Source organism: Microcaecilia unicolor, chromosome 5 (genome assembly GCF_901765095.1).
Source record: "Microcaecilia unicolor chromosome 5, aMicUni1.1, whole genome shotgun sequence".
Classification (NCBI taxonomy): Eukaryota; Metazoa; Chordata; class Amphibia; order Gymnophiona; family Siphonopidae; genus Microcaecilia; species Microcaecilia unicolor.
This window is the reverse complement of record NC_044035.1, coordinates 169267448-169291142: the sequence shown is the minus strand read 5'-3', so window position 1 is coordinate 169291142 and position 23695 is coordinate 169267448. Positions and strand designations below refer to the sequence as shown.

General features: G+C 46.9%; 1 protein-coding gene across 1 annotated transcript in view; it reads left to right on the top strand.

Moving 5' to 3' along the window:
• Positions 1 to 23695, top strand: part of CSNK2A2 (casein kinase 2 alpha 2) — a 244649-nt gene that overhangs the window by 155948 nt on the left and 65006 nt on the right. Inside the window, exons 5-7 of the mRNA XM_030203585.1 lie at positions 15492 to 15551; positions 16716 to 16799; positions 17171 to 17281. Of these exons, the coding sequence (XP_030059445.1) occupies positions 15492 to 15551; positions 16716 to 16799; positions 17171 to 17281 (255 nt within the window). The remainder of the gene's footprint in view (positions 1 to 15491; positions 15552 to 16715; positions 16800 to 17170; positions 17282 to 23695) is intronic.

The following is a 23695-nucleotide window of genomic DNA, read 5'->3' as shown; positions in this document are numbered from 1 at the left end:
GCGTTTGCTCTCGCCTCTGCCACCAACAATAGCTGTCTGTCCTGAGTTTGTCTCCCTCCTGCCTACCTACCTACCTACCTGTCCCAACATGTTTTTTTTTTTTCTCTTTGGAACACTAACAGAGGCAGCGTTCCACATTCAGCTGCCTGCCCTGCGTCAGCTCACGAGTCCTTCTTTCTCTCTGCTGCGCAACCTATAGAAACAGGGAGTTACAGCAAAGGGGGCAGGGCACGGCAGAGAGAAAGAAGGACTGCAGAGTAGAGAGTTGCACGGGAACAGAACTCTTACCCGTCCCCACTGGAATCTTACCCATCCCCATCCATCCCCGCAAAAATGTAACCCATCCCAACCCGTCCCCACCCATCCCCGCAAGAATTTAACCCATCCCCACCCGTCCCTGCAAGAATTTAATGGTACATAAAAGAAAATTCCAGTCAGCTCCTTCACTCTCTCTGGATTTGAGCCACAGCACTGTAGGCAAGGAAGGAATGGAAGCTGAAACTTGGAACACTCTGGTGTTCACATGTAAGATTTATCTCTGATTTATTGGCACTGTGTGCTGAGAGGTCACCACATGCACGCACCAGTAGGTCAGGTGACATCTGATTCTCATGCCTGTGTCAGAGCTGAGGTCTGCTCATCAGCCCAGGAGCAAAGAGGATTAATTGTAACATAGTAAGTGACAGCAAATAAAGACCTGAATGGTCCATCCAGCCTGCCCAATAGTCACACTCATTATCAATTCATGATTAAATCAATGAGTGTGATATTATATACTTGATTATGGTCTTTCTTTTGTGTTTCTGGAACATAGACCATAGAAGTCTATCTGGCCCTATCCTTATGTTCCAACTGCTGGAGTTGTCATTGAAGGCCACTCCAGTCTATGCGTCTTCTCATTTGTCGGACACAGATCGTAAAACTCTGTCCAGAACTGTCCTTATGTTCCAGCCACTGAAGTTGCTGTCTAAGCCCTTTCCAGCCCATCCTAAACCAGACTTCCATATATTAGACACAGACTAGAGAGTTGCACGGGGACAGAAATCTTACCCATCCCCGCCCGTCCCTGCTGGAATCTAACCCGTCCCCGCTGGAATCTAACCCGTCCCCGCAAGAATTTAACCCATCCCCGTAAGAATTTAATAGTACATAAAAGAAAGTTCCAGTCAGCTCCCTCAGTTTCTCTCTGGATTTGAGCCACAGCACTGTAGGCAAGGAAGGAACGGAAGTTGGAACTTGGAACACTCTGGTGCGCACATGTAAGATTTGTCTCTGATTCACTGGCAGTGTGTGCTGAGAGGTCGCCACATGCACACGCCAGTAGGTCAGGTGACAACTGATTCTCGTGCCTGTGTCAGAGCTGAGGTCTGTGCACCAGCCTGGGAGCAAAGAGGATTAACAGCAACATAGTAAGTGACAGCAAATAGACCTGAACGGTCCATCCACTCTGCCCAATGGTCACACTCATGATCAATTCATCATTAAATCAACGAGTGTGATATTATATACTTGATTATGGTCTTTCTTTTGTGTTTCTGGAACAAAGACCACAGAAGTCTATCTGGCCCCATCCTTATGTTCCAACTGCTGGAGTTGCCATCGAAGCCCACTCCAGCCTATTCATGTTCTCATTTGTGGGACACAGACCATAAAAGTCTGTCCAGCACTGTCCTCATGTTCCAGCCACTGAAGTTGCTGTCTAAGCCCTTTCCAGCCCATCCTACACCAGATTGCCATGTATGAGACACAGACCATACAAGTCTGCCAGGTATCAGCTCTAGTTCATCACAGCCAGAGTCACCATCTAAGTGTCACTTGACATATCCGCACACATGCAGCCATTTAAGGTTAGCATGCCTTTTTGAATTCCGTCATCATTTGTGACTCTACCACCTCCTTAATGGAAGACTTTCCACATTTATGCTGTTAAAGCAAGGAAGAAGAGGAGGAGGAGGAGGAGACAGCACTCAAATAAATTGGTATTCGGTAGATGAGAGGCTGGTGCAGGTGCAGCTTACACTTCCATGGAAAGCCCACAGAACTAGTTCCATCCCCGCGGGAACCCCGCAGAAACTGCCTCCGTCCCCACGGGAACCCCGCAGAACTGCTTCCATCCCCACGGGAACCCCGCAGGAACTGCCTCCGTCCCTGCAGGAATCCCGCGGGTTCCGCGGGATTCCCACGGGGACGGAAGCCGTGCAGCTCTCTAACACAGACCATACAAGTCTGCCCGGTATTGGCCCTAGTTAATCACAGCTAGAGTTGCCATCTAAGCATTACTTCACACATCCACACACATGCAGCCATTTAAGGTTAGGTTTTTTTATAACTTCCATTTTCTAATTAGAGATCCTCTGTGTTCATCCCATGCCTTTTTGAATTCCATCATCGTTTGTCTCTACCACCTCCTTAATGGAAAATTTTCCACATTTGTGCTGTTAAAGCAAGGAGGAGGAGGAGACAGCACTTAAAGAACTTGGTACTCGGTAGATGAGAGGCTGGTGTAGGTGTAGCTTACACTTCCATGGGAACCCCACAGGAACTGCTTCCAACCCCGCGGGAACCCCACAGGAACTGCTTCCGTCCCCGCGGGAACCCTGCAGAACTGCTTCCGTCCCTGCGGGAATCCCGCAAACCCCGTTCCCGTGCAGCTCTGTACTGCAGAGCCAACACAGGGGAAATGTTTAGCGATGCTTTCAAGGGAGGGGCGGGGGTGCAGGAGAAAGACATGGGGAGGGAGGAAATTTTCACCTGACCTGGGCACAGGGGTTGGGAGTGCAGGAGAGAGACATGCTAGATTCTGGACTCAGTTGGAGATTAGAAAAAGTGGGAGATGGCCGACGGGGTGAGCCCATCACACTGGTTCACGCAAAAAGATACATTAGAAATAAGGGACTGCCTCTGCGTGGTCAATCTGTAAAACGTTCCAGTTGGATAGGCAGTGCCTTCAAAGGTGGAGCAGATAAGATATTTTTTAAACTTATTGGACAGCTTTTTAATTTATTTGAAAGATTCCCATATGTAGATATTTAGAAACATCAGTTATAAACTCGTGTTCCATATCATCAAGCTGATCAATCCATAGACTGGTGGGTTGTGTCCATCTACCAGCAGGTGGAGATAGAGAGCAAACTTTTGCCTCCCTATATGTGGTCATGTGCTGCCGGAAACTCCTCAGTATGTTCTCTATCTCAGCAGGTGGTGGTCACACACAGCAGCAGCTCTGGCTAGGCCTCCAAGCCTAATCCTTAGGTTTTGTTGAGGCCTGGGGTTGAGGGCTCTTTTGAGCAAGTGCAAACCTGGTGGTGCCAGGTCCCTCCTTTTCTCCCCCCTCCCGCTGGCTCCGTTTAAAAAAAAAAAAAAAAAAAAAATATTTTTAAACGTCTTTAAAGGCGTTTAATTCGACGTTTCTTTAAACGTTCATTGCAGCTACTCACTGGGACACCAGTTCGTTACAGCTCGGAGCGGCAAGCAGGTAATTTTACCTTTTTATAGCGGGCAGGGGGTTCCCCGATTCTTCTCCTCGTGGCAATGGCGTCGGAGGGCGAGGGCGCAAAGGGTCGCTCCCCGGATCGCTGGAGCGCTTCTAGAGGGGATGCGGGGGTTTTACAACCTGATTCTCCCTTGATGGGTGATAGTTTAGTGACCGATGAATGTCCCGGTCGTTCCTCCGGCGTGGCGGTTTTTTCCCGCCATAAACGCCCATCCCCCGCTCCTCGCCTCCGCCATCTTGGCCGGCCACGCGGCTCGGACGGCTTCTTCGGGGCCGCCCTTGAGGTTGGAGACATTAATGCCATGAACGCCCTTAATTTGGGCGACGGCACAAAAGCGGCTAAAGTTAAGCGCCGTTCTTCCCGCGCGGCTCCTTCACGGAGTTTCGCGCCGGACGCCATTTTGGATGCGCAGCATGTCTCTCCCCCGCTATTGCGAGCGCCGGTTGAGAGTGCGTCTAGGGCTGTTGCCCAGGCTGCGGAAGTGCACAGTCTGGGGGGTTTCTCCCCCGAGTTTGTTTTGCTGCTGCATCAGGCTTTCCTCATGCAAAACGCTGCCCCTGCTCCCTCTTCTGATAAAGAGGTTGAGGTTCCCAGAGGTAAACGCCCTCGGGTTGATTTCCAGGCCTTGGAGGACTTTTGTCTCCTCCGATGTAGATGAGGGCAGCGTGTCTGAGGTCTCCCAACGATCCTTTGCGGATTCCTTGGAGGAGATAGATCCCCGCTCGGCTGGAGCGGATGACCCCTCTGCAGCGCGGCTTTTTAGCCCAGAGGATTTGCCCAACCTGTTGTTACAGGCCATGGACACTTTGAAGATTTCCTCTCCGGAGGACGTCTCTCCCTCAGCCCCTGTTGGCTCTGCCATTATGCTGGGGACGAAGCGCCCGCCTAGAACCTTCCACGTGCATGATGCCATGCACACCTTAATTGCGGCTCAATGGGATGTCCCGGAAACGAGCCTTAAAGTGGCTAGGGCTATGTCCCGCCTCTATCCTTTGGCTGTGAGTGAACGTGAGGCCTATCTGTGGCCTACCGTGGATTCTTTAATCACTGCGGTGACTAAGAAAACGGCATTGCCGGTGGAAGGTGGCACGGCCCTAAAGGACGCCCAAGACAGAAGATTGGAGGCGGCCTTAAGGTCGTCCTTTGAGGCGGCTGCTTTAAGTTTGCAGGCCTCAGTTTGCGGTTCCTATGTGGCCAGGGCGTGCCGGACTATGGTGCAGCGGGCTTCCCCCTCGGATCTTTCCTTGAGGGCTGATTGGCCGGCCCTGGAATCGGGCTTAGCCTATTTGGCAGACTTGCTGTATGATGTCTGGAGAGCCTCAGCTAAAGGCATGGCTCAGACAGTCTCTGCGCGGCGGTGGCTTTGGCTGAAACATTGGTCTGCTGACCACGCCTCTAAATCCCGCCTGGCTAGATTGCCTTTTAAAGGCAAGCTGCTCTTTGGGGTCGAGCTGGACAAAATCGTGACCGATCTCGGCACGTCTAAGGGCAAGAAATTACCAGAGGTCAGGGCTCGGGTTAGTACTCGTCCCGATACCTCCAGAGGACGGTTGCAGGAAGCCCATCGGTACCGCCCGGGCAAGTCGGGTTCCTCTGCCCCCTCTTCCTTCAAGAGGAATTTCTCCCCCAAGCAGCATTCCTTTCGCAGAGACCGCCGTCCCGGAGGTGCTCCCTCCGGTCCTCCCCCAGGGTCTCGTACCCAATGACGGGGCCTTGGTCCACGCCCCAGTGCAGATTGGAGGACGGCTGTCCTCGTTTCTGGGCGAGTGGACCACTATAACTTCAGACGCGTGGGTGCTGGAAGTCATCAGAGACGGCTACAAGCTAGAGTTCTGCCAACCCTTAAGAGACGGGTTTGTACTCTCTCCCTGCAAGTCTCCGGTCAAGCTGTGGTAGTGCAGCAGACCTTGGACAACCTGATCCGCCGGGGTGCGGTCGTTCCGGTGCCAAAAAATCAGATTGGCAAGGGACGTTACTCCATTTACTTTCTGGTTCCAAAGAAAGGAGGTTCTGTCCGGCCTATCCTCGACCTCAAAGGGGTCAATCGGGCCTGGAAAGTGAGGCACTTTCGCATGGAGACTCTCCGCTCTGTTATAGCGGCAGTGAAGGCAGGGGAGTTCTTGGCTTCCTTGGACATCAAGGAAGCGTACCTGCATATTCCCATCTGGCCTCCTCTCCAACGCTTTCTGCGTTTTACAGTCCTGAGACGACACTTCCAGTTCAGAGCCCTCCCTTTCGGGTTGGCTACTGCTCCGCGGACCTTTTCCAAAGTAATGGGGGTCATAGCGGCCTTCCTGCTAAAGGAAGGAGTACAAGTCCATCCTTATCTGGACGACTGGTTGATCCGAGCCCCCTCTTATGCAGAGTGCGGCAAAGCTATGGACCGGGTAATTGCTCTTTTGAGCTCCCTGGGATGGATCATCAACTGGAAGAAGAGCCAGCTGCGCCCGACTCAGTCCCTGGTGTATCTGGAAGTTCGATTCGACACCCAAGTGGGCAGAGTGTTCCTGCCAGACAATCGGATTGTCAAGCTTCAGGCTCAGGTGGACTAGTTCCTAGTAGCCTCTCCTATTCGGGCTTGGGACTACGTGCAGCTGTTGGGCTCTATGACGGCCACGATGGAAGTAGTGCCCTGGGCCAGGGCTCATATGAGACCACTACAGCTATTTCTGCTGCTGCGCTGGACTCCGATGTCGGAGGATTATGCTGTGCGCCTTCCCGTGGACCCAGCAGTGCGCAAGGCGCTGAGCTGGTGGACGCAGACAGACAAGTTGTCTGCAGGATTGCCTCTGGTGACCCCGGAGTGGATTGTCGTCACGACAGACGCCTCTTTGATGGGCTGGGGAGCCCACTGCTTGGGAAGGACAGCGCAGGGGCTCTAGTCTCCTGCAGAGGCAAGTGGTCTATCAACCTCCTGGAACTCAGAGCCATTCGGTTGGTGTTATTGGAGTTCATCCCGGTACTGGTGTTGAAGCCTGTACGGGTCCTGTCGGACAATGCCACGGCTGTGGCCTATATCAACCGCCAGGGAGGTACCAAGAGCGCCCCTCTAGCCAAGGAGGCTATGAGTCTTTGCCAGTGGGCGGAAGCGAACCTGGAGCAGCTTTCAGCGGCCCACATTGCCGGAGTCATGAATGTCAAGACGGACTTTCTCAGTCGCCATACCTTGGAGCCCGGAGAGTGGCAACTATCTGCTCAGGCGTTCTTGGACATCACGAAGCGCTGGGGCCAGCCGAGCCTAGATCTGATGGCGTCATCGGCCAATGGCCAAGTGCCGCGCTTTTTTCAGCAGAGGACGGGACCCTCGATCCCTGGGAGTAGATGCTCTTCTCCAACAGTGGCCGACACAAGAGCTCCTCTATGTGTTCCCGCCCTGGCCCATGTTGGGCAGGGTGCTAGACCGGGTGGCAAAGCATCCCGGCAGGGTAATCCTGGTGGGTCCGGATTGGCCCAGACGTCCCTGGTATGCGGACTTGTTAAGGCTCTCAGTCGACGATCCTCTGCGGCTGTCAGTGGAGCAGGGCCTGTTACATCAGGGTCCCGTGGTGATGGAGGATCCCTCTCCCTTTGGTCTTACGGCCTGGCTATTGAGCGGCAGCGTCTGAGGAAGAAGGGCTTCTCAGACAGGGTCATCGCCACTATGCTGAGAGCGAGGAAGCGCTCTACTTCTACTGCTTACGCCAGGGTTTGGCGTATCTTTGCAGCATGGTGTGAAGCAGGCTCACTTTCTCCCTTCACTGCTCCAATTTCTTCAGTGTTGGCGTTCCTGCAAGAAGGTCTGGAGAAAGGCCTGTCGCTCAGTTCCCTTAAAGTCCAGGTAGCGGCTCTGGCTTGCTTCAGGGGCCGCCTGAAGGGTGTTTCCCTGGCTTCGCAGCCAGATGTGGTGCGCTTTCTCAAGGGAGTTAATCACCTGCGCCCTCCTCTGCACTCAGTGGTGCCTGCGTGGAATCTCAACCTGGTGCTAAGAGCATTGCAGAAGCCGCCTTTGGAACCCTTGTCGAGGGCATCTCTGAAAGACCTGACGTTGAAAGCAGTCTTTTTGGTGGCTATCACTTCAGCCAGAAGAGTTTCCGAGCTCCAGGCGCTCTCATGTCGAGAGCCTTTTCTGCAGTTCACTGAGGCAGGAGTGGCTATTCGCACAGTGCCTTCCTTCCTGCCCAAGATTGGTTCTCGCTTCCATGTGAATCAGCAGCTCTGTCTCCCTTCCTTTCGTAGGGAGGACTACCCAGAGGAGTACTCTGCTCTTAAATATCTGGATGTGGGACGAGTCATCATCAGATACTTGGAAGTGACCAATGATTTCCGGAAATCGGATCATCTGTTTGTCCTGTTTGCAGGTCCTCGTAAGGGTCTGCAGGCTGCTAAGCCTACAGTGGCAAGATGGGTCAAGGAAGCCATTGCAGCGGCTTATGTGGCCGCGGGGAAGGTGCCGCCTATCCAGCTGAAGGCTCACTCCACGAGAGCTCAGGCGGCCTCGATGGCAGAGGCCGGATCCGTCTCCTTGGAAGAGATATGCAAGGCGGCAACTTGGGCTTCGGCTCATACATTCTCCAAGCATTACCGTTTGACTGTGGCTGCACGGGCGGAGGCCCGGTTTGGAGCTTCAGTGTTAAGGTCAGGGATTTCTATGTCCCGCCCTGGGTGAGTACTGCTTCGGTACATCCCACCAGTCTATGGATTGATCAGCTTGATGATATGGAAGGTAAAATTATGTATAATCATACCTGATAATTTTCTTTCCATTAATCATAGCTGATCAATCCATAGCCCCTCCCAGATATCTGTACTGTTTATATTCTGGTTGAATTTTAGGTTCAAGTTTAGCCTTCAGTTACTTCAGGAGGACTTCGTGTTCAAGTTCTTCTTTCACTTGGATTCTTCAAGAGTTGAGACGAGTTTGTGTTACAGTGAGCTGCTGCATTCCTCTCCCCTCCGTTTTACGGGGCTGGATTGAGACATAAATTCTGCCGGCACTCCCTCCCGCTTCGTGCGGCTGTAGGGCAGCTTTGTACCCCTCCCGCTTCGGCGGTGTTAGGGTCAGTCAGCTCCTCCCGCGGTTGCGGTTGCAGGATAAGCCAGATCCCCCCGCATCGGCGGGTGTGGTGTCCCTCCCCCGCTCCGCGGGGATGAGCTGGACGGATTCCCCTCCCCCACTTGTGTGGGGATGAGCTGGGTTAATTCCCCTCCCCCGTTTCGGCGGTGGTGAGCTGGGCAGAGTGTCCCTTCGTGGGTGTAATTCTCTAAGTGCTGAGTCCTGCGGATGGAGCTTTGATATCGACATACTGAGGAGTTTCCGGCAGCACATGACCACATATAGGGAGGCAAAAGTTTGCTCTCTATCTCCACCTGCTGGTAGATGGACACAACCCACCAGTCTATGGATTGATCAGCTATGATTAATGGAAAGAAAATTATCAGGTATGATTATACATAATTTTACCTTTTGTGCTCATTTTTCTACACTGTCCTATACAAAACAGATGGCAAAATTTCAGTGAGACTAACCTGTTTCTTGATGGGTTCATCTTAACTGTTGTTGTAATATACCTTGGGAAGCCTGGTATTATAAATATTAGAAGTAAAATTAAACTCTCCATTTATTGGGGCACATGGAATCACATCTTCACCTGGACATGGATTGAGAGGAAAGCAGGGGAGAGAGGAGAAGCAGGACATGGATATATGAATGGAGGGGAGGGCATGGGAGAGAGGAGAATTGCTGGACATGGATGGAGAAGAGAGCAGGGGAGAGAGCAGAATTGCTGGACATGGATGAATGGAGGGGAGGGCAGGGGAGAGAGGAGAAATGCTAGATGTGGATGGAGGGGAGGGCAAGAGAGAGAGGAGAATTGCTGGATGTGGATGGAGGGAAGAGCAAGGGAGAGAGGAGAATTGCTGGACATGGAGGGAAGGGCAAGAGAGAGGAAAATTGCTGGACATGGATGAAGAGAGGAAAATTGCTGGACATGGATGGATGAAGGAGAGCAGGGGAGAGATGGATAGAGAGGAGAGCAGGGGAGAGAGGAGAATTGCTGGACGTGGATGGAGGAAAGGGAGAGAGGAGATTTGCTCGACATGGATGAATGGAGGAGAGCAAGGGAGAGAGAATTGCTGGACATGGATGGAGGGCAGTGAAGAGAGGAGAATTGCTGGACATAGATGGAGGGGAGGGTGGGGAGAGAGAAGAATTGCTGGGCATAGATGGAGAAGATGGCGGTGAGAGAGGAGAATTGCTGGACATAGATGGGGAAGATGACGGGGAGAGAGGAGAATTGCTGGACATGGATGAAGGAGGGCAGGGGAGAGAGGAGAATTGCAGGACATGGATGGAGGAGAGGGCAGGGGAGAGAAGAGAATTGCTGACCATGGATGGAGAGGAGAGCAGGGGAAAGAGGAGAATTGCTGGACATGGATGGATAGAGGGGAGGACAGGGAAGAGAGGAGAATCACTGGATATGGATGGAGGAGAAGGAAGAGAGGAAGGGAGATGCACATGGATGGAGGGGAGGTGAAAATGCTGTACATGGATGCAAGGAATGGGAGAGAGGAGAAATACTGGACATAGATGGAGGGGAATGAAGAGAAAAAAAGAAGATACACATGGGTGGAGATGAGGGAAAGGGATGAAAGGAGAAAATCTACACATGGATGGAGAAAATAGGCAAAAGCTGGATCCACTCTAACTGTTCCAGTCAAGTCTGCAGAGGACCCAGTTTTTATTTATTGATGTAGGACATGAAATGAAGAAGAAAGGAGGAAAGTAAAGAAATAAATGGACATGAAGCCCTGCAAACGGAGTTAAGATAACAGATAGCAGAATCAGGGACCATCGTGGCCTAGTGGTTAGTGCACCGGTCTTGCAATCCAGAGGTAGCCGGTTTAAATCTCACTGCTGCTCCTTGTGATCTTGGGCAAGTCACATAATCCTCCATTGCCTTAGGTACAAACTTAGATTGTGAGCCCTCCTGGGACAGAGAAATATCCGGTGTACCTGAATGTAATTCACCTTGAGCTACTACTGAAAAAGGTGTGAGCAAAATCTAAATAAATAAATCTAAATAAATAAACATGATCAGAAAAAGTCACCAGACAACAAAGGTAGAAAAATAATTTTATTTTCATTTTAGTGTTTGGCAAATGTCCAATTTGAGAATTTACATCTGTCTTATTTTGCACTGTATAGGAGTTAACATGTTTCTTTCTGGTAGTGTTCTGCATGCAGAGAGTCTAGCTTCTTAGGATTTGAGGTTACATTTTGCCTGTATTTGAAGAGGGGCTATCTGTGCTGCATGTGTGACTGCAAGGCCAAGTGTCTGAATAGGGATCTGTTTGTTAGGTTCTGAGATTTTGTTAACCTATTGTGTTTTATATTTGGCAAGACAGTACACAGACCAGGAATTAGGAGAACACATTTGGTTTGTGTCATTTTGGGTATTCTGGAGCTGTACCAGCTTATAGAAATGATTTATAATGGAAAAAAATGACGTTATTTTTCTTCTCCTATACTGGTGTAATATTTTCATCTTTTTTACTGGCCATGGTGCATATAAACAGGGATGTAGTCAGATAGTGACCCCACCCCTAAGGTTATCCATAATGAGTACCGGTACCTTTTTTTTTTTTTTTACAAAAAAAGCACTGGTTAGAGGTGACCCAAATAGTACTCATACCCAGCAAAGCAGAAGTGCACCTGAGTACCCCTGCTGGAACACAGTTCCCGCAGCTGACTCTTCAACATAGTGCAAAAGGAACTGTCCCATTATGATCACCCTGGGAGCCCTGTGCTCCAGCAGAATCCTATAACTGGGGCAAAAAAGCATTCGCTTCAGTATTATCAAAGAATGTTGTTTGTCCGTCATGTATAACACACAGTTTTGCAGGATAAAGCAGGGCAAACTGTATGCATCATTCAACTAAAGCTTTACAAATTGGTGCATACGCCCGGCATTGGGCTGGTACTATAGCTGAATAATCCTGGAAACACAAGATGGTTTTATTGTATTTCTGCAACTTTCCAGAGTGAAGAGCACCCACAGAGTTCACTCTCATGGATCTTCCTCCACCCCCATCCCACTATCTGTTGGTGTTCCCCAGGGATCTGTCCTTGGTCCCCTTCTCTTCTCAATCTACACCTCTTCCCTGGGCTCCCTCATCTCATGGCTTCCAGTATCATCTCTATGCTGAAGACACCCAGCTGTATCTCTCAACACCAGATATCACTGCGGAGACCCAAGCAAAGGTATCAGCCTGCTTAACCGACATTGCTGCATGGATGTCCAATCGCCACCTGAAACTGAACATGTCCAAGACTGAGCTCATCGTCTTTCCACCAAAACCCACTTCTCCTCTTCCTCCACTTCTATCTCAGTTGATAACACCCTCATCCTCCCCGTCTCATCTGCCCGCAATCTCGGCGTCATCTTCGACTCCTCCCTCTCCTTCTCTGCACACATCCAGCAGATAGCCAAGACCTGTCGCTTCTTCCTCTTCAACATCAGCAAAATTCGCCTTTTCCTCTCTGAACACACCACCTGAACTCTCGTCCACGCTCTCATTACCTCTCGCCTTGACTACTGCAACTTACTCCTCACCGGCCTCCCACTTAGCCATCTATCCCCCCTTCAATCTGTTCAGAACTCTGCTGCAAGTCTTATATTCCGCCAGAACCGATATACTCATATCACCCCTCTCCTCAGGTCACTTCACTGGCTTCCAATCCGATACCGCATTCAGTTCAAGCTTCTCCTTCTTACCTACAAATGCACTCAGTCTGCTGCCCCTCACTACCTCTCTACCCTCATCTCCCCTTACGTTCCCGCCCGAAACCTCCGTTCACAGGACAAATCCCTCCTCTCAGTACCCTTCTCCACCACCGCCAACTCAAGGCTCCGCTCATTCTGCTTCGCCTCACCCTATGCCTGGAACAACCTTCCTGAGCCCTTACGCCAAGCGCCCTCCCTGCCCATCTTCAAATCTTTGCTTAAAGCCCACCTCTTCAATGCTGCTTTCAGCACCTAACTCTTACCTTCAGGATATCCAGACTGCCCCAATTTGACTGCCCCTATCGAACTGACTATTCACTTGTCCTTTAGATTGTAAGCTCTTTGAGCAGGGAATGTCCTTTTAAGTTAAATTGTACAGCGCTGCGTAACCCTAGTAGCGCTTTAGAAATGTTAAGTAGTAGTAGTAAGAGCATGTAAAATAGCTTGTTTAGGTGCAAAATTTAGCACTTCAAAGATGAGAGGTCAAGGACGTTCCTCCTCCGCCTTACGGGCCTGAATCCGTGATCCCCCCCCCCCCCCCCTTGATGTAAAAGGGCTGAAATGCTCCCCCCAACTGTAGGTTTTTTTGGTTTTTGGGGGAGCAATGCTTCCAAAAAGCCCGAATTTCGCTTTCCAATAAAGACACCTGGAGCCCATCGTTCACAAATTATTTTTGCGTGACCTATTTTCTAGATCATCAGTTTTGCGTTCCTGAGCTTGTACTTTTTCTTTTGTACCACCTCTTGTTCTTGAATCAGGCCTCTGGCCTGATCTTCCAATTCTCCAGTTCGCTGCTGAGTGACACTAAGCTCAAGATCAGTGTCTTCGGTCCTATCGTGAGCCTCCTCAATCTAGCCATAAACTTGCTGCAATTTCTTTTATATATTGCTGACTCTACTTTTGCCTTAACCTCTGCTATAATCTCTGTTGTCCAGAGGGCTAAGGTGGGCTAGATGTGTCTGCCATTTAATATATATATATAGATATATAGATATATAGATATATACATACAAGCAATCTTAAGTCTAGCGTTAGGGTAGTGTTTTAGAACGTTAATGGGTAATAAATTCTGTTTGAAAATATTATTTTTATGGGCGGTAATTTTAAGGGGTCAGTTTCAAAATTATATTGTTTTTATCAATTCCATTACCTTTGCACTCCTATCTGGATAAATGGCAGGGTGAAAGGCCATTTAGACAATGAAAACCTTTTGGATCCCTTTATGGGAATTGTAGGGCAGTAGTAGCTCAGAGGTACTTATCAGATAACAATGAAATGAACTCAGGTCTAGGGGTGTACTTGTGTAATCAGACTGACATGCTTACTTAGCAGTGCTGTAAGAATAAACCATGCCACAGAGATGAAATATGTTTATTATGTAAGAAATATATATATTATCTATCTATCTATCTATATATAGATCTGAAGCAATGCCAAGCCAAAATACAAAAATACTTGATAGATCACCACCAAAATAGAATACAGTATGATTATCCCAATGTATTATTATTATGAGAACTTGCACCTAATGTCTTATGCAAAATACTTAGCAGCTAAATACACAGACCAAGAGTTCTGGCGTAAACCTATCTCTCTCAGAGAAAACTAAGAACTAATTATCCCCGGCCATAGGAATATATCTAGTTATCTCACCTTGCCGTCTGTCATAGACTCCCAATGGTGTAGATGTGGATTTATTCAGTCTCGAGCTGATTTCTCAGCGAAGTCTCTCAGTCCTGAGATAAGGTCCAAGATCTATTCTGAGTGTAGATGGCACAGTCAGTAGATAAGGCCTTGTTGTAGCTGATGTAGGAAAATCAGTCTCTAGCTCTGCTTCAGAGCTTCAGATTAGCTTGCAAGCCCTCTGGTGATCTTTTCCAAACTTGTTCTCCTTCCGACTCCTCTTCCTACTGACTTCTTCAGTCCCAACCTTTTGGTATCTAAGGGTCAGATGATACCTGGGGACCAATCACGGATGGTGACACAATGTCCAGGCCGCTTCATGGACAATAAGCAAGCCTTTGATATAGATGGTATGCAAACTCCCTGTCTGGTTTCATACTGCCGGAGCCGTATGTGTCGCTCCTCCATTCTTCCCAGGAGATAACTGAGCTAGTTTGCAACAAAATTATGGCCTTGGATGTAGTCATCTTGGAATGCTCAGCAGTACTTTTCCTTTCTGTAACCAAGCTGGATTCTGATGGTTACTGATGCATACAGGCCACAGGATGTAGAATCCATGTTGTTATAAAAGAATGGGTCAGGCTTGTATAGGCCAAGACCAGCAAAGGTGAGATCTCAGGTAAATACCCCTACAGAATCTGTTTAAATGTGCAATCTCCACTACTTCAACTATACAGGTATGACTTTTGTTTAAGGATTATATCACTCCTAATTGTTTTAATTGTTGGTGCTTTGAAGATTCTGACCTTTGGAGGAACTGTGGACAAGTTGGATCTTTATTTATTTATTTTTTTTTACATCTTTGGGAATGTCCATCTATTCAAAACTTTTGCAAGCAAATTCAGTCCTTTCTACACCAAATTACAGGAATTCCTGCACCATTTAATTTGAGACTTATGTTATTGAGCGTTCAACAACTTTCCCTTCTATATGTAGATGTATGATAAATGATCTATTGTTAGCTGCTAGGTCTGTTAAAAGCCAGGGCATGGAGACGTTATTCCCCACCATCTATCATAGAATGGCTCAATAAGACTTGGATGATTTACAAGATGAAAAAATTAACATCTGAACTGAAAAATTATAAGGTAAAATGTGATGAAGGCGGGAATCCCTTTGTTCTTTGAACACACACACACACACACACACACACACACACACACACACACACACACACACACACACACACACACACACACACACACACACACACACACACACACACACACACACACACACACACACACACACACACACACACACACACACACACACACACACACACACACACACACACACACACACACACACACACACACACACACACACACACACACACACACACACACACACACACACACACACCTCTTGTTTTGGATTTGATGTGTGCCTTCTTTCAATTTAGGTATCATTTTCTATTCTATTTACTGTACATGCTATGTAATGTTCTTGACTCAGAGAGTTGTATCTATTAAAAACTGAATTAAAACAATATGGAATTTTAATTGTTTTACTGGGATAATGTTGTTTTACTTCTCTGGTTCTGTTTCAGCAACTCTACCAGATCCTTACTGACTTCGATATTCGTTTTTACATGTATGAACTTCTCAAGGTGAGAGCCAGGACATGACATTGGGAAGAGGTGATGCATTGTTTCTGGGGATGTGGCTTCATGAGATCCCTGGTGTGTTAGCTACTACACAGTAAAGTTAGTGGTGCATCCCTATCTTTTCAGTCTTATTACTATCCTTGTGGATCTTGGTTATAAAGCAGAGCACAACGCAATCATGGAACTAGACCACAGTGAAACACTAGTTGAGTGCTAACAAATTTTCTCTGCCAGCCTGTGTGTGTAGTATGACGTGGCACAGTGTCTACGTTGCCCCAAGAAAAGTTTTTATAAGAAAGTCTCCTCCCGCCCCCCAATTAAAAATGTTACCTTTGCTGACGGGTATGCCTAAGCCCTGCCAGCTTAAGAGCTCCATGGTCTGAACCTCCCTTGGTGCAAGGAAGTCAGCTGTGTGCTTTCCAGACGCCAATGCCGGCACTTCTCACTCACGCTCAGTTCTTGCGCACAAACTGATCATATGTGAGAAGTGCTGGTGTTCACAACTGGAAAACACACTGCCAACTTCTCAAACCAGGGGAGGTTCAGGCCGCAGAGCTTTTCATCTAGCGAGGTTTGGGCATTCCTGCCAACTAGGATGCTGCAGTTTAGGGGGGGGAGGCTGAGCCCCCAAGGGCCCCCCCCCCCCCCCAACCTTGGCTAATTTAGACTAAAGACTTATATATATTTTTTTTTGTTCATGTAATTTGTTTGCACGTAACAGCATAAGACAGATTGCCTATGTTGGAAACTGTACATAAAATAAAACCAATTCTTTTTTTTTTTTTTTTTCATTTTTACATCAGAAGGCAGTAATTCTTGCCAAATTTTCCAAAATGTTTAATATATTGGCTATAAATTTTAAAGGTTTTTTTTTGTTTTTTCATTTTGAAGAGTTGTGAAAATAGAAACCAAGATCTCATGTAATACGTTGTCATTTTATCATGTTTTTCAACTCTTAACACCAACTTTTCATCTGCTGTGTGGAGCATTCTTTAAGCATATTTTATAATTGTGTCCCCTTCGAGAACACATGTCCAGACACTTCTTAAATGGTTTGAGTAGATATGTCTAATTTTTGTTACACTCATACTCTCTGGCTCATATCCTTGATGTTGGTATTAAGTATATTCTGTGCACTTGTGCTAACTTGTAAACTGTGTCCTCCAGGCTCTAGATTACTGTCACAGTATGGGAATCATGCACAGAGATGTCAAACCTCACAATGTCATGATAGACCATCAGCAAAAAAAGGTAAATAGAGGAGGAGAGTACATGGATGTGAGTGGGAAGCACAAGGCCGGGGGTGCAGAGAGTCTAAGGCTGGGAGGAGAGAATGCAAAGCATGGCAAGAAGAGGAAGACACTAAAGGGTAAAATAAGGAGGGAGGACAGTCAGCGCTGATAGCTACTCAAGGTGGTGTAGACTTTTTTTTATGGGAAGTAAGCAACAAAATGATAGGAGTATAGGATTCGCTAGCAGTGGAAGGTCATTAAGTGTCACTTGCAGGTGTGGCTTAATTCATACAAATAACTCATCTTTCAATGTATTTGTTAGAAAAAGTGCAAACAAGTCTAAGCTGCATTTTCCTTGCCTTATCTTGTTTCCCCCTCTTCTGTGAACAGCTGCGACTTATAGACTGGGGCCTGGCAGAATTCTATCATCCAGCCCAAGAATACAATGTTCGCGTAGCATCCAGGTATTTCAAGGGTCCAGAACTCCTCGTGGATTACCAGGTAAGAATGGGCATTGGTCAATTTTGTATTCAGGCAAGAGCTGATGGTTTTTTTTTTATTTTTAAACTGGCTTCTCTAATATTGGATCCAGTTTTGTTTTATGTACTTGTGCTCTCTGCTCTTTTCTGTGTAAAAGACCTTAGCAGTATGAGACTAATTGCATTAGTGTATACATTAAATTTGTTCAGAAGTGCTGTATCAAAGCAGCCTGGTTTAAGTAAACTCTCTAGCAGAATGTGGATTAGTTGGCTTCAGAATTGGGCGTTTGATAATTTCTTGCTTTTAAGATATCTGTTGCTAATACTATTTCAGTTTTAAGAGAGTTGTTGCTGTTTTTCAAAGAAAAGATGTATTCAAGGCTGTTTGATACTTAAGAGTTCCACATGGGCCAATTTCTTCATTTTCTGATATTTTTCCAAGAAACAGATCGTGATTATTTTGAGACTTTTACTCAAGATACTGTTACTAAGTTTGTCAGTGTTGATTCAAATGTCAGATGTTTCAGTGATGAAAGTTTATATTCCTTTTGGAACCGCAAGTCAGTTCATTGCTGACTGCATTTTCTTCATTTTATTAAAGATTCCTTAGCTTTACTTAGGAGAATGGAGAAGATAGAGAAAATATGCAGGGGGCACAGAATTTGCGTTTCTTGAAATTTTCCCTCTGCTCATTTGTTTGCACCAGAAATAATTTCTATGAAAATATTTTGCTGAGGTTTTTGAATATTTACTGGTTTCAAGTTTAATAAAATTTGATAAACTACCCAATCGTATACTTCCTGAGCGGTTTACATAATTTTAAAAAATTGAAATGAAAAGGGGAAAAGAGTACAATCTGCAATTTAAAGGTACAGGGAAAGTAGAGATCATAATTATGAATTCATACAAGGAGCACCCCCATCCTGGCCCACTGACTGGTGTCAGCAAAGTAGTTGATTAATGGCCTAAAGGGATTACAGTAATCCAGGTGGCTAATAGAGAATGAATCATACTACAAACAGACTTGTTACTAAAAAAAAAAAAATCATACAGAGGTTAAAGAAGCAATGCTTTACAATAGTTGAAGTAATCAGTTGATATGATTGATCAAGTACCATGCCCAATATGTTTATAGAAGACTGAAAAGACATCAATGCCTATCATGGAAATAGGGTGAATAAGGGCAACAGTACTTTTCCTGATTAGAAGTAGTCCTGTAGATTTATCTGGGTTCAGTTTTAATTTGCGATCCCTCAACCATCCTGAAATCTTGTCTAGCCTACTGTTAAGGAGCAAGATAACTTGTGTATAAGTACTATCCAAACTGGTCAAAATTTGTATGTCATCTGCATATGCGTGTGGTGATAGATCAAGGGATCGAATGAGGACAAGCAAAAGAGCCATAAAAATATTTTATTCTCATCCAGACCAGTCCAGACCAATGAGTTGTGTCCATCCACTAGTGGAAGGAGACAGAAAAATAGTTCCAAGTGATTTGCCCCTTAAGAGTATTGTGCAACCTGAAATGTTCAGTATTTTCTCTGTCTCCTCTTGATGCCTTGCGTGTTCCTGTCCCAACTTGTTTTGAGTGACAATGGAGCCCTAGGTGTGCTGGTAGCCTGGTTCTGGGTCTTTCAGGATGACACTCAGTGGCACTGGGTCCCTCATCTGCCAGCTAGAGTGACACTCAGGAAGCCTGGGTCCCTCCGAGCCAGATTACCCCTCCTTGGGACTCATTGATGTGGGGCAAGTATGTTTTCCCTACCTTCTTCCTGTGAGGTAAACATTTTTTTTTCTTTTAGCTGTGAGCAGCTTCTTCATTGCACTAAAAGGCTGGCAGTTTCTAAAGTTTGCTTTTGATGTCTGGGCTTGATGTCCTCTGCCCTTTGAGTTTTTTTTTTCTTTTTCTTTTCTTTGAGCGCTGTCCCAGCTTCTTACCATTACCACTTTGGCAGGCAATTTCCCTGCCATGGTTCTGGCGGCTTTGGAATTGGCTGGACTTAGAGGCGAGAACAAGTCTTGTCCTCAGTCAACCGCTAGCGGCACCACTTCAGGCTTCTCTGTTCCTGGCTGCAACGTGTTGGATTTGCCTTTAGCAGGTTCTCCTGCAACATTCTAGTTTCTTTGCAGTCACTGAGTAGCCATGTTTTTTTTTTTGTGGCACTTCTTTTGTTGTGGCAGTGTGCTTCGGCCTATTGGGGGGGCCACAGGATTTCTTATTTTCTGGCGCTGGATTCCATGCATTGGCTGCAGCGTCACTTATATTCCTGCCAGATATGGATTCCAGGCTGCCTTTCTATGCAATATGCAGACTAACAGTGGCCACAGAGGTGCAGCTGTTTCTGGACTTTCTTTGCAGGACTATGGGTTGGTCGACAGTATTCTCGGGCCTCCTTATTTTGCTGCCTAGTGTATTTCGTTGCAGTTCTTCTGCCTCTTTCAAAAAAGAAAACAGCACACACCCCGGGCCTGGAATTCCAGCGGCACAGCTTGTGGTTGATAAGGCTGCATTTTGCAGTTTCCTTTTTGATGGTGACAGTGCTTTTTCTGTTTCCCTTGCACTCTCATGCATGACTGGCTGTTGTGGACTAGCCTCTCCCATTTTCATGGTGACAGTGCTTTTTCTGTTCCCCTTGCGATCTCATGCATGGCTATCTGTTGGGGACTAGCCTCTCCCATTTTTGGTGGAAGATGTGTCCCCTTTTCAGAACAGTGCTGCCACGCCAGGTTGTTGGCTACCATGCTCCTCCGATTTGTTGTTTTGGAACCCCCAGCTACCACTTCTTCACTGGAGCAATATATTCAGGGAATTCTCTGGGTCCTGGGCATCTCTGTTTGATGTGATTCCTGGTTGGCGTGGACCCTGTGGTTGCCTTGTGCAATTTCTGCTTTGGGGCACTGGGAGTGCCTTTGGTCAGTTCAGTGCCTGTGACTTTTGGCTCTGTTTTATAGATACCATCTTTCATCAGTTCTGTGGGGTTCCCTGTTTTCAGCCTGCCCTTTTTAGGGACTGTCCCTTCACATGTTCTGTGGTGGCAGGCTGATTCCATTTATCATGTGGAGCAGTGCTTCCTTTCATCTTACCTGGGTCATCAGCAAACCCCCCTCTGTCTGTGTTGCATTCCGCATCCTTTCGGTATCTCTCACACAGCGCTGTTTTTGTGGTTTTAGCTCAACTGCATGTTGGGAGCATAGCCTCAGCTCAGTTTTTTGGATGATTGAGCTCAGAGTCATTGATGTTGTTCGCTGTGCCTTCTTTGCCTGTGGAACATGGATCCTGTTGGTCAGCTGGAGTGCTATTCCATCTCTGCATACGGAGCTCACCTTTCTTCTTTTTGGGGATAGCAATTTTGTCCTTATGTGTTGAGTCCTCCCGCTTTGGCACAGATCTGTTTCTCTATAGGAGGTGTTCCTCCGTCTTTTTCTGGTAGGCACAATTCCATCTCTGTGCCTGGTGCTTCACTTTTTCTCTGGTGTGTTGACCGCCTCATCTTCTCTGTATAATGACTATGGTCCCTTCTCTACAAGTTAAGGGCACCACCTTCACTGTATGTTGAGCGTGGCTCCATCTCTGTCTCTTAGAGACAGCTCCTTTGTTGGATGCAGCTCCATTTCTGACTGTTAAATTTGGCTTCATTTCTGCATGATGGATAGAGCTTCATCTCTGACTATTGAGCATTGCTCCATCTCTGTATGTTGCGCACACCTCTGTATCTACATCTAGAGCTTAATTTCTATTAAGTAGGTGAAGTGTACTCTGTCTCAGCGGCTTGAGCACAACTCCATTTCTTCATGGAGGCGTACCATATGTTGAGTACCGTTCCTGCTCTATAGGATGAGCGCAGGAGCTGTGCTATCTGTTGGACACAATTTTGTGTCTGCATGTTGAGCGCATCTGTGTCTCTGTTGCACACGTGTCCACTCAGCATGTTGGGACCAGTTCTGTCTCTGTCTGGTGAGTGTGGCGCTATCTTGGTGGTTCGTATGGTTCCCTTTCTGCATGTGGTCTGTAGTCTGTCTGCCGCCTTCTGGAGATTTGTGAGAAAGCAGGAGGGTTGGTTTGCCTATGCGGGCCCTATTCAGTTTTGTGCCCCGGACACGTCTGTCTGCAATACTCAGCAATTCGCTGTGCACTCCATCCTTTCATCTTTGGGTTGGGAAGTGGAAGTTCTCTCTCTCTTGTCTTCGTTGTAAAGCCTTACCCCTCTCTCTCTGCTTGGGTGCTACGGATGAGTTCCGGTGGGGGCATACCTTCCCTTCTATGGCTCCAGACCATGGTCCCTTCCCTTCTGTGATGCCAGATGCTTGGTGTCCACGGTGTAGATCCTGTCTGTGCTCATCATCTTCTCAGCATCACATTTGCCTGTACCCAATCTTGGGGAATTCCAATCAATCTCTGCTTCTTTTTTTTCTGTGGCACCCTATCCTTAGAGTGCATTGGGTTCTGGTGTGGGCGTTGAAGCGGACACTTTTTAGTATGTCTTGCACTCTGTCACCTTTGTGGATGCTCCCTATTCCACGCGGGTCATGGGGGCCACAGCTTCATTGCTTCTATGCACCAAAATCAGTTTTCCTATGGTTGTCTTGAACGGTGTGCTTGCTCTCCTCTGAGGGTCTCCTTCAGGTCTCATCGGGCAGAGGAGAGCAGCTTCATGCTTTCTTTGGGCGTATCTCTGTCAATGTGGAGGCAGTGTAACTCTTTTTCTTTCAGTTCTGTTTTCCTATGTTGTTCGGTGTCCTGATCCTTTCCAGTTGAGGCCTGGTGGGCTCTTGGTGATTTCTGGATGCTTGACCCTTTATTTACTCTATCAAATCAGCCCATGTGACTTCCTCCATGCATCTCGGTGATGGCGGATCAGCAGTCTCCAGCATGTCGCCACTCATCCCTTGCAGGCCCACCTTTGTTAACCTCCTCAGGCAGGCCTGAGCTACATGGTTCCCAACTCACTGTCGAAAGGCAGCTGAGGTCACCGCTTCCCTTCCTCAACCTTCTTGCAAGTCAACATGCAAATCCAGTGTGCCTTTACATATCCGATACCAACTAAACTGCCGACACTTGCCCTATTGCACAGGGTTTTAGGTGAAATCATGCTCAGGCTAATGACGGAGCCCAGGCTTCCATCTCTCTTGGTGACGTTACTTCCTCTCTTTGTTCTTTTTTTTCTGGTTGATATTATTTCTATGTATTGATAACCACTGCTCTCTCCTAGATGTGGAATTGGAGGATTTTGGTTTGAATATTTGTGATTTGTTAATTATATCCATTTTTCTTCCCCATGTTCCTTTGTGTACAAATGTTTATTGTCAAAGGCAAAACAAAAAAACAATTTATTGTAAGACTGTCTGGTCCTTAGGCAGACCATGTGAATGTTTAGAGTTCGTGCCATTTGTCTGCAACTATAGAATGTTGTTGGCACAGTATAAAGAGGAATCAAGTAAAATTAGGTTTCATCTCCCTGTGTATTGCAATTTGCATCCAGAAAATTTGCTTTCACTCTAAAAAGATACATGGGTTACAATGGGTTCTGTAGAGTGTTTTCCAACGCTCTCCTGGAGGCACATCAAGCTAGTCTGGTTTTAAGGATTTCTCTGATGAATATGTGTTAAGTGAGATTTGCATCCAGTGGATCTCTAATATGTGCAAATCTGTGCATGTTCATTATAGTAATCCTGAAAAACCCTCCAGGAGAGGGTTGAGAAGCACTGCTGTAGACAGCTCCTTCCTTCTCTGCCAAATGATACTGATACAAAGTGCTTTTTACAGCTATGGAAACAGATGATGTGCCAGAGAAAGCATCCGAAGGGGTGACAATAGTGAAAGATACTCACTATACATAAAAACTTCAAAGATAGTGTCAGATGATCTTGCACAAATCTTATAGTGGGTAGTCTGCTATGCATCAACTTTGGGCAAATTCAGATGGAAGCAAAAAGGCCTATTAAAGTTTCTCCTTTGCTTCCCCCCCCCCCCCCCCCCCTGATTTTGCAGTTATGGGTACTGCTGACTTCAAGTTTCCAAGTTTATTATAATTATTAAAGACATTCCATAAATCATTGAAAAAAAAATTTTATTTAAGAAATGTGTTGTTCAAATGCTTAGATTTGTTTTGTGAAAGATAATCTTGTAATTCCTAGGTATACTTAGATCTTGATTTCTAAACTGCAAGTGGGCATACACAGGATATAGGAGGTGAGATAATGTAATATAATAGTCCTGATAAATACCGCCCATTAAGAGTGATCCATGAGTGGATTGCAATTCAAATAGCATCTGTCTATGCACACCTCTTGTAGCATCTGGCCTTGGTGGGGATCATTCTAAGAGAGGTCCGATGATTTCAGATTGACTGGGATAAGCCTTGGACTAAATCAGTCACCTGCTTCTCTACTCAGTACATCACTAGAAGTCCTGCAGTTTAACCATTTTTCAGTCTTT